We start from the raw sequence: 11,716 nt of genomic DNA, 5'->3' as shown, positions 1-11,716 counted from the left end.
TGGCGTACTTTTTATAAGCCAGTGGTCTGGCTTATACCTTTTTTATACTGCGATGGTAGCTACTATTTCAGTCGTATAATGCAGAGTCTTATACCTGAGGGGCTTATACAATTTATTTAATAGTTTTAGGAAATGAAAACAATGAAGATTTAAACAAATATTTCATGCAAAAATATTTAAAATATTTTTCTTAAATTTTTAAAATTTAAGCTATATATTTTCCTAATAAAATAATTTTAAATAATAACTTATACTCCTAAAAGAGTTTGATATACTCCAATTGTAAGCCATCGAATTATAAGTACAAGTATCTTTTGCTTGTGACTTGGAAAGCCTAAAGCTATACTTATACAACTTCCACCCTCGACCAGTATAAGAATAACCGGCTCTGGTTCTTGCAGACGGGAGCATTGCCTCTCACTGCCACTCTCTCTGGTACGCTTTGTATCTCTCGGATGTGCGGCATGTGGCGCCGATGCTGAGATACATGGCCACTCGAGTCGGTTTTAGTTCGGTTTTAGCTCTGATTCCGTTAGGACGCACCGCCAGACGCACCGGGTGTCCCGCTATTCGATTGCGTCGCACGGAGCCTACCGCTCACCCACACTCTAGCACTCCGAAATACACTCACACAACCGCACACACACGAGTGGCAAGCAGTACGGACTACGTACGCAACGTACTCGTGCCGCGATAACAACGCCAAATTATCGAGTCTGCGCCAACTGCGGATGGCAAGTGCAAATCTTGAAGCCAAGTGGCCAAGTGGCGGTGGTCCCAGAGGCTCTGGAGGTTCCGTGGAGCTGGTCCACTAAATAGACCCCAATCCGTTGGCCCTTAGGTTGCCCCAAATCCCGTTTTTGGTCGGCAGTGTGTCTCGCCAGTATGGGGCATTAACCGAAAAAGATATAAACGCGGTTCGCGATTCTCGATTCTCGACTCTCTAACACACAACATCCAAAAAAAGAAAGTGATTAAAGTGGCAACAAAACAAATGCGTCGCACCAACAGCTGGAGCGACAGCAGCAGCAGTAGCAGCGGCAGTGGCAACAACGGTAACTGCTGCTCGTTATTATAGTGCAACATCGGGTTTTTGCTTCAAGATTCAAGAACAATCCGCAAATAGCCGCCAAAGCGAGCATAACGGCCAGCAAAATGGCTTTGCATTCGGCATTAGCAAGTGCAACACAGCATCACCAGCAACAACACCAACACCAGCAGCATCAACAGCACATCAAGTGGCAGCAACATGCAACAAAGCGGCGACGCTGCCGTCAACATTGGATTAAACATCTTCAGCTCCTGGGTCTGGGTGAGTTGACAATTTAACAAAGTTTAGACTCGGACAGGAAAGTTAGTTAGCAGGGCCAACAGCTGTTGCTCTGCCAAGTTGCATGTTGCACGTTGACCTGACCCAAGCAGGCTTTTAATGTACATTGTGGTTTTTCGGTGGCATGGAAGGCAAAAGGCAAAGGAGGGCAGTGCAACAGAATGGCCAGAACCGTTTCATTAAGTCTGTGGGCGTGGCAGAACTCTTGTGGCTGCCGCAATCCATTTGTGATTACTGGGATGGGGCAAGAATTGTAAACTAATTAATAATTACACATTATGCGAGGCAAGAACAGCAGCAGCACCTGGCCTAGACCATCAAGCCACCGGACACACGTACCACAACAGCGCTCCACTTCCGCTCCAATCAAACGCATTATCGTCGGACAGGTTGGGGACTGGATTCGTTGACTGGATGGGAATTGGTGGGGTGTAGAGGCATGGAGCGTTGGTAACATTGCTAGCTGGGGATCTGGGACCGGTACTTGTGCCCCATGCACTTGCGGTCTTATCTGGCTTCCGCCCCTCAATCCCTGAGCAGCTTTTCGGCCCCAAACCCAACAAAAACAAAACAAAAACAAACAACAATCGAATATAATTTACAAAATATTGTGTCGACGCCCACAGTTCACAGTGTGTTTGGTTTTTAGGTTTTTGGTTGGCTTTGGGGAGCCGGTTGGTTTACTTTTTTCCAATTTTATATTCCGTATGAGCATGGCTTTGCATGACATTTGTGGGCGTGTACAGGTCTTTTGTGTGTGGTGTGTGGTGTGGTGTGTGTTGCGGGGGCCCTGGGAGTCAAGTAGAAATGGAAGCGGATTTACAGAGAACGCCCATCATTAAAAGCCCTGTTGATAAGGCCTAATAAAGTAGGGGAACCGAACCAATTAGTTACCAAGTACCTGGCCTGGCCTGGCCAAAAACAAAAACAGCTAGGGCCACGCCCCTTGGGAAAAAAACGGCCAGGATAACCAAGAAAAACAACAAAATCAAATACGAATCACAGAATCAGAATCAAAATCAGAGTCGGAAGTCTATCTGGATGTACATCGTATCTATGGAATCGTGTGCGAGTATTATGTGTGTGTGTTGGTTGGAAAAAGGAAAAGCATGTATTTGTCAGCACAAAATAATCAAGGATCATAATATGTCAACAAACAGACAGGCCAAGCTAAGGCAGCCAAAAAAAAAAAACAGAACCAAAACCAACAAAAAAACAAGCACAAGGACATACACAAACGCAGAAAAGTTGCGTCTGTCTGTCAACTGTTTAAGGATATGTGAGAGTTGTGTGTGAGTGTGAGTGTGCGGGTGTGTATTTGCCAGTGTGTGTGTGTAAGGATACAGAAATGTGTGCCACCAGAGCAGCAGCAACTGAAGCTGAAGCAGTGGCATCAGGAAAAGTGTAGGACAAACATGCCGTAATAGATATATACCGGAGAGCATGTGTTGGTGCAGTTAGGAGAAGCGGGAAAACCCGGAAAAACTGGCCGGGGAATGGTACAAATAGGGACAAAAAAAGAAAAAGGGGGAAGACGAGAAGAAGACAGCGGGTGTGGAAAAGTCGTCGCGACTTGTCGTTTTTGTCTCTGACAGTTGGCAAATGTACTGAAGTGCATTGACAATACCACGAACCAAGTACAGCTTGACCAGCGAGCGCCATCAATGGAACATAGAAAGTGCAGGAAAAAAAATGGTGGAAAGAAACGGGGGCAGGGATAGGCACTGGGAGCATGCTGCTGCCACTTGAGGGTCCTGAAAGGGCAGAGTGTTAAGCACACAGACGCTACTCCTGCCACAAGTCGGAAGCAGGGGAAGGGCTGACTGCCCCATCTCGATAGATAATCTTCGAGATAGCATCGCCAGGAAGCAAAACTGAAAGGCATACTGCAGTTGACTGCTCAGTGTGTGTGTGTGGCTGTCATTTTCGAGCTGGCTGAAAGTTAATTGCGCTGCCCGTTCCAAACGCTCCACAAAAAGCGAATCTCTTGCCACACTTTGGCAGTGTGGGTAGCCCGGCCAGCTTGGGCAGCAAAAACGACGCCCATGTTTGGCCCAGAGTCGAGTCGGTCGGCTACTTGGCTTAACGACCCGGACGGTTGATAATTTTCGCCCCAGCAGCACCTTGAAGTCTGCTAACCAGTTCAATATTGACTCAGACCCGTTCAGGCCACCCGCCCACATGCCGCCCCGAAAGCCAAAAATAAAAGAAACCATCAGGTGAAGCCCGAGCTGCCTCAGCGTGGGCTAAACGAACTTACGTAATTGTAAATCAAAAGTGGTCGCCCAGTTTGCAGATGAAATATTAACAGAGTTGGTTTTGATGTCAGACCAGGGTTCTCAATGAAACAGAACTTTAAAGCAGCAACTTTTACCAATTTTAGCCAATAATTGGGTCTATTTAATGTATTATTTCATTTATTTTAAGTTTCCTAACGTGTTTAAACCAAAGTCTAAGCCTTTTTGTATCTTTTAATCTCTTGAAATGATTTATCAGCCGATTAGTATTTTAAATAAGGATTAGTTTGTATGACAAACAAAATAAATACTTTTCTTTTTTGTTGTATTGTTTATTTATCTGTTTTTAAGCTAATTTTATCTGCGATTAAAATAGACCAAGACCACATTGGTCATATTCCTGTTGACAGAAAGATGAAACTAAATAAAAACATTATGGAAACATGTTGGGGCATAAATAAATCGACAGCATGTGGCAAGGTGAAGCCAACAAAGCCAGGGCCAGTGGTGGGGGAGTTGTCAAACAATAATAAAAATTCTCCGGCACTTGAAGTCGCCACCGAGAACGAACTCCCGCTGCGTGAGTTGATCGTGGCATGTGGTAATTGCCTCAATGCGGATGCATCTTCATCCATGATTCCATATCCATACATACTAGCTACCTAGCTGGGATTTATGGACTCACAACACATGTGGCAGCATTAGAAGATACCGACCCCTTGCCACGGTTCACCGAAATTTGATGGAGTTTTCCCGCCCGGTAAGGCGAAAATTGAATTTTTTTTTGGGAGGGATTTTAAAGGGCTGTACATGGGAAGTGTAACGAGCGCGAGGCTCTTCTGGCTTTGGCAGATTGAGAATGAATTTCAATTAGTAGGATACCTCCTTTATATATGTATATACTATATTGTATTACGTACGCACAAAGGGGGCGGTGGCAGGGGCCAGGATATTAGCAATGTGCAGCCTGGCGTGCTTCCGACGCAGAATATTCCCATGCAGAGGCCACAGAAGGATGCGGATGCGGATGTGGATGTGGATGCGGATGCGGCGGATGGATGGCATAGATGATTGCTCTTCAAGCTCCACCCCTCCGTCCCACTCCTCTCTACCGCCGCTCCTCTTTGGCGATGACTGACTTTGATGGGTTTGCTCGATATTGATGCGAATTGATTTGGTTAGTCAGCTGTCGGACAGCCGGATGCCAGCCATCCACACTCCCCCGCCGCCCCACTGGCTCGTCCTTTCTCCACCAAACAGACAGTTGAATGAATAAATAAAAACGGCAAATCAAGCAAGATGCCAAATGAGGCTCGTCATAGACTCGTCCTGACGGCCAAATGAGGTTTTTGAGGAATTGGAGGGCAGGCAGGGGCAGGTCCTTCAGATGGAATACATTTAATGGTGCCACCCACCCACCACCTACTACCCAGAATCCCGATCCACTTCAGTTCTCGGCTCGGCTCAGTTCAGCTCAGTGAAGTAATTGAAAAACCATTTTCAAGGTGAGGCCCAAAAGCTCAAGATGGTATGAGGGATATGGACACTAAGCACACTGCTTCGATAGCTTCATCTACTGCTAATTTAAATTTATGAATTTTTTGAAAAACATCTCAATGTGGGCCTCCTCGTCTTCCACGCACTTTCACTTTCCTTGAGTATTTAATCAAGTGTGAATAATTGCATCATTCTGCTCAAAGGGAGTCGATATCCTTTGTGTTTGTGCGCCGGCAGATACGAGCCTGTTTGGGAGGGAGTGTGTGCGAATGGAATTGTCTGTGTTATCGATATGTGGGCCAAGAAACCACTCCACCACCACACCCACACCATAGCCCCGGGAACCACTTTCCTTGCAGACGGCTGAAAAAAATCAAATTCAAAGCGAACCGGGTGAGTTTTCACTTTATATTGTGCGGCCCGAGGTGGCAACTTGCATATTTTAACCTGATGTTGAAATTGCGATATTGAAAAATGAATATTTTATAATTTGGGGTAAATATTGATGTATATATGTGGCATCTGCATCTGCCGACTAATTGAAGATTGAAGTGGCAGCTGGCATTGGGAACTGGGCACTAGGAACTGGCAATGCAACATCCATAGTGCCACGAACTTAAGCATCTGCCTAATTTCGAGTCATTGCGAGACGCGTGTCGAACCGGTTGGGGCATTAAGTTCGTGGCAGCTTCAGCTTCAGCTTCAGCATGAGCTTCTTCTTGAATTCGACAGCTGCAATTGAAACTTCTGGCTTTCGGGGGAACGCAGGTTTCTTCTGATGACTTCTCGGCTTTATTTGCAGCGTGTGAACTGACGGCGGTCGGCCCATGTCCATTGCACGCTTCAGTAATCCACTGCGGCTTCTCTAGTCCGACGAGAGGTGCCTGGTCTACACTGGGAGAAACTCCATTTCACTTAAATGAGTTAAACCACCCTCCTCCTGTAGTATCCAAGCAGTATTTATTCGCCGTGTGGATGCAAGATGGGCGTCCAGTTGACCGGTTGACGTGTGGTTCCGCTCCGGCGAGTCTCTTTCCCTTCGCCGGGAAATCTGTGACGCGGCATTTAGCCGCGGCTGGGAAAACTTTAACTTTAACGACTTCACTTGCTTTAATTGCGACAGAGAAAAATTCGTTTTCCTCTGCAACAAATTCGCTGGGAACTGACAAAGGGACTGACTGCCCTTCTGCACTCCTCCTTTTTAACGACCATTGCCTGAAATATCGGATTTCATACGCAGACATGCATCATTGGACCCCCGTGAGCTCCGGGGCTACCCCCTTAACCTTCGATGCCCCCGACTTGCTTTGTCATTCGATTGCGCAAACATTATTTCTCGAAAGCAAGAGAAGAAAGCATTTGCATTCCTCATCCTCATCCTCCTGGGCTGGTAATTCGAGTGTTTTGCTTAACCCTTAACATACCAGCAGCATTGTTGTGCCTGCGGGTGTGAGTACGAAGTACCATGTACAAAGTACGAGGTACGAGTGTGTTGTGTGTTTGCGATTTGGCCAAACAATGCCCAACGCCAGTGCAACCGGCGGATGCAAATGGTGCTGCCCCATGCCACAAATCGAAATGCGAATGAGAATGCCAGTGCGAGTGCGACACACGCGCTCGCAGTTCAAACGGCAATTAAGCCAAACAATAAGCTGACAAACACTCCTCGGCTGCCAAAGTGGATGAAGATCCCAGCGAACAGGAGCTGCTGCTGCTGCTGCTGCTGCCAAGCCGTGTCTCAGCTTCTAATTTGCCCGCTCATGTCAGCTCGACACCAGGCAGCACCTCATCCCGCACCACTTGGCCACTCCAGACCCTTTCCATTTTCATTCCCATTTCCATTTCCAAGCATTCATGCAACAGAAAACAATGCAAGAATGCTAAGCTGCGATTGGGAAGTGTAAATACCCTTACAAAGCAATTCTGGCTTTTGATATACGAACAAGAGCTCAGAGGGAATAATATCTTTAGATCCTTAATAAAACAAACTAAAAGAAAGAAAAAAATCAAAACTTTTTACTACTATTATTGACTTTGAAATTAGCCAACCAGTTTATTGAGATGACCATCAATTTCCATAAAGTTCTTAAATCTCAGACTTGAACTTAAATCAAGAGCAGTTTCCTTTTAAAGTAGAATTTCGAATGAAATGTGCAAACTTTGCATTTATTTGTGCTCATAAGTTTTGTGTCCCTTGGACTCGTTGAACTCCTGCAGCTCCTGCAACTCCTCATTCCCTTTTTCCATTTTTTGTTGTACCCTCTCCAAGAATAGTTTTGCTTTATGTCTGGCTTGTGTGCTCCTCGTAATGAAGCAACTGTCGCATACTCGATCCTCCAGCTGCCGACTTCAAAAATATCAAAGGGGGACAAAAATGTGGAAAGTTGTAGAGTCCCCGACGACTATGAGTGCGAGTACGAGGAATTGGATGTGGAAAATGTATGAATATTCGAGAATGAAATTTACTTCAGGGGATGGCACAAGAGGCTAAGCTAAAAGTGGGTGGAAGGCAGTGGGCCAGCCGGTAGTGTGGCAGGCACGTCGGGTACGAAAAATTCTTCTTGAGTGGCCAGCGGATGGTGTGCTCCCACAGAGATAGCATTCGAGTGGTGGAGGAGTGGCCGCTGTCGCACCACACGCACCACTTTCACTCCGGCCGGAAATTTTGCTGCATCAGCGTATAGGAATTTTTGGTTTATGTCCACACAGACACACCCCACATACTACCGACAAAGCCTAGAAAGGCCGAAACGGGCTAAGGATTTGACCCACCTCAAGGATACACACTCACACACACACAGAGATATTAGCCATGTGAGTTTATTTCGGCTTCAGATGCCACTTTTTGGTCTACACACAAAAATGTGTGCCCATGTGTGTGTGTTGTCTGGGCGGAGGCTTTCGAATATGAAATTTATTCAAGTCACTCTGGTTTAATGTTTGGAAATGGACAGCAAATAACTTTGCAAGCGTTTACAATGGCAACTGGGGAATTGTCTCGGCCAGGTCCCTAATTCGCCTCAGTTCCATAACAATTCTGGCCAAGACTATAACGATGACGATGATGATGATAGTATTGGTGCTGATATGGTTGTGATAATGATGGTTTCTCACCAACGTTAGAATGTACTCCAATTACACCCACACACTATCCAAAAAAAGGAATCCTTTTTGGTCCTCTCTCTGCGTCCAAATGCTATTTTCACTTCAATTTCGATTCTTAACAAGATGATTTTTTAAAGATAATATTACGAAAAACCCATCAAAGCAAAGAAAAATCCGGCCAAGCCATTCGACAGCCCCAGATCTCTGCCACCCCACCTCGGCTTCCAATTATCCGTTTTCCAATATCTAACCCACTTGGGTATCCTCAGCCCAGGAGACATTGGCGCATAAATTGATTGGATGATGTCGCTTTTTATGTCGTTTGTACCCTCCGACCCCCTCCAGTCCCCCTCTCCTCCAGACACTCGCACATATATGTTTGTTGCCATTGGCTTCATGTGATTTTGTGAATTCCATAAGTTGATGCGATGCGTAGCATGTGTTATAAATAAATCAACCATGCGAGGGTGGCAATCTCTTAGAGTCTGCCATTTTTCGTCTTCTACTTATTTTTATTTTTTATAAGCTTTCCTTAGCGAGTTTGTCATTTAATTCGGATGGTGTTTAGAATTGATTGGACAGCCAAGTCTCAAGGATGTGTTGGAAGAACAGCAAATTGCATACATGTCGCCATCTCGCAGTGGGGGGTCACCCCGACACAAACAAACAATAGAATTAACAAGTTCCCACCGATAAAGAGCAGAAAACAAACCGCAAGTCAGGAGGGCGATAGAGCTGGTTGGTTAATTGGACTACTCACCTACGCAACACCCATTGCGTGTGCTTTGAGCCTGGGAATTCGTCCGTCGAGATCTGGGAAACTGGGAATCGGAATCGGCCAACAATTAGAGCCGAGAGCAATGGCCAGCAACTGGCAACAGGGCAACAGGTAACCCCAAGCTGGCCAGCCAACCACTCGGGAAGCCCTCTGCAGGTGCACTAACATCCACCGACATCGCCACCGCCATTCACCACACTTCACTCGTCAACAAGTTTTTGGCCAGAGTTCTCACAGCATTTCAAAAATTTCACCAACATCCCACACAGCAAAAATTTGGCCAAAAGTTCGCCCATCCAAAACCAAACCAAACCCATCAAGCCCTTTTCAAAAAAAAAAAATCTAAAATCCACAAAAATAAATGTAATCAACGAATAGACGATGCCGCAGTTGTTTTTGTCAGTGTGGATGTCAGGCAGTGACATGGAAATAAAATGAAACATTACAAAAATGGGTTAGATGCAATATATTTCATGATTTTGTTCCATATTTGCTATTTGTTAGGTTTTACGTTCTTTTTTTCGCCCTGAAAGCAAACATTTATTTATACTCCCGGTCGAACATTAAATGGTTTCTGCTAAACCCAAAATATATTTAGTCCATAAATGTGACAAAATACACAACATACATTAATATTTATTGATTTCCATCATCACTGGGCAAAATTTATTGTGTTAAAATCCAGTTATTACCATTATTTAGTTTCTACATAAATCCTGAAAACAAATACATTTCACATTTTAATTGCAATTAAAATGATCAAGTTAAAGTTTCTTGTTGAAATTTCACCTCCGAGAATTTGGACTTGTCGGTTGGATGTACATCTTGGTTTTGGGTTACTATTGTTGCACCAACATACTTTTTTTCTGCCACAAAATCCAGTTTGCAACTTAATTACAGTTTGAAATGCACTGCTGCGGCCGACTTTCAAACTGGGCGGCCCTCATAAATACAAATTTGTTGCACTATTAACAAGAATTTACTCGCTACGCAGGCTGCAAATTATCTAGCACTCCTTTTGGCCCAAGTTGGGGCTCCTGCGGCGGGCTGAGTCCTTGGAGTGGAGTCGCTACGGTGGCCAGCAGGTGGCGCCAGTACCTTTTACTCGATTTTAATAATGCTCACCTTGATGATGTTAATAACGTTGTTGGGCGATTACCATTTACTGCGGCTGTTGCTGCTCCTGCTTCTGTTGCCATGGCTGCACCTACTGTCCCAGGACCTGCCGCATTCTTAATGGAGTTGTTGCTGAAACGAGGGACAGTAAGTTGGGGCCTGCGGTGCCGCAAAGTGTTGCCCGTAATTGCAATTCGTTGCCCTTTCTGCAACAGCAACAGTGCTGTACCAGCAGCAACCTGGCAATCTAACTTGAATTCTCATTACGATGTCCTGGCAAATGGTTGCCCCCACCCACAAAAAACCTTTCCAATCGAAGATCCTTCGCTCCAGATCCAGATAGAACCGCAATAAAGGGAACGAGCTGAACGAGTTGCAAATTGAATTGATTAATCCTAATAGGTGGAGGGGGGATGGTGACTGACTCCAGATACTAGAGGATGATAAGGACCAGTTAGTAGGGGCACGTAGCCACTGCAGAATAAGTTTGGCATGTGGCATGCGTCATGCAGCATGCACCATTAGATCGCAACCGTCGCTTCCACTTTTCTTATATGTAGATATATCGTCCTATTTGAACAAACGCTGCCAAATGCAGCAAGACCCGAAAATCCTTATAAGACATTCGCACGACAGCTTGTACTGCTGCTTGCCATGCAAATGCCAGGCACGTTGCTGACAAGGGGGCGTGGCAGTTCCCTGGCAGCCGCCCATCTATTGACGGGAAGGGCCAAGCTCGTAGCCAAAAAAACAAGGTGCCACGGATTCGTTCGATTGATGATGGCAGCTTCCAGCTTCCGAGATCCGAGGTGAAGTCGCCGGAGCTGTGGCAGAGGCTGGAGCGGATGTGCTGCGACAATATGCTGAAGCAGCGCTAATTTTTTTTCTTTTTTTTTGGCATCATACGTGTCCACGCCCTCTTATAATAAATACAAAAAAATATAAAATCAAAAAGGGGTCTTTATAATGCACTGGAAATCTTCAAGGAATGTGTAGTCATCTATCTTGTTGGTCTCCTGTAATAATAGTTATAGTATCCATTATTTTAATAATCATAGATTCTAAAAGTTGAAAAAATTTATTATTTAATATGAAAATATCCTGAAAATTTCGGCCACTGTATGCGGCCATAAAGTAATCCTAAAGCCCTGACATACGGAGGCTCTGTGTGTGTGTGAGCGGAAGTAATAATCGTCAAATTAATACGCGTCGAGAATTTCGCAAGGCTCCATAACGCCTCCGTCCGCCTGGCAACCCTAGAGGCTTTTCCCACCCAACCCCCCTCGATCCACCCTTTTGACCCCCAAATCCCAAATACGTGAGAGCATTTAAAGCAAAAACAAATAAAACTTAAGTGCTGCATGTGTGAAAATCTTTTCAGGGGTGGCCAGAGTTTGGCGTGGTCGTTGGGCTGACGTTGGAGCCGGAAACGAGATCCCGACCCACTCAGGTGTCCCGTTCAGGCCTATGGTTAATCCGATGCCGGGATGCTTAATCAGCCCAAGCTGCTTGCCAAACCCGCCAAGATAACTGTCCCGAAACGAAGCGAAATCTTCCGAAAATGGGGCCAAGGGACATGGACATACATACAGACTCGTACATCACGCTCTTGGCCAGAAAAGCGGTCGGGGCCATCAAATTTCAGTCATAACA

The 11,716-nt window shown here is 45.4% G+C and overlaps 1 protein-coding gene across 4 annotated transcripts in view; it reads left to right on the top strand.

Annotated features, from left to right (window-relative positions):
* Positions 1 to 622: 622 nt before the first annotated feature.
* The window catches only part of sns (sticks and stones), a 59,118-nt gene continuing 48,024 nt past the window's right edge, over positions 623 to 11,716 (top strand). For 3 of the 4 annotated variants that reach the window (XM_017250569.3, XM_017250570.3, XM_070278529.1), the window contains exon 1: positions 624 to 1,312. In XM_017250569.3, the coding sequence (XP_017106058.2) occupies positions 1,156 to 1,312 (157 nt within the window). In that variant the 5' untranslated portion in view covers positions 624 to 1,155. Of the gene's footprint in view, positions 1,313 to 11,716 lie in introns of all 4 variants that reach the window. The other variant, XM_017250572.3, reaches the window with a different exon arrangement.

This window comes from Drosophila bipectinata, chromosome 2R (assembly GCF_030179905.1).
Source record: "Drosophila bipectinata strain 14024-0381.07 chromosome 2R, DbipHiC1v2, whole genome shotgun sequence".
Lineage (NCBI taxonomy): Eukaryota > Metazoa > Arthropoda > Insecta > Diptera > Drosophilidae > Drosophila > Drosophila bipectinata.
This window is presented reverse-complemented; position numbering and strand designations above follow the sequence as displayed.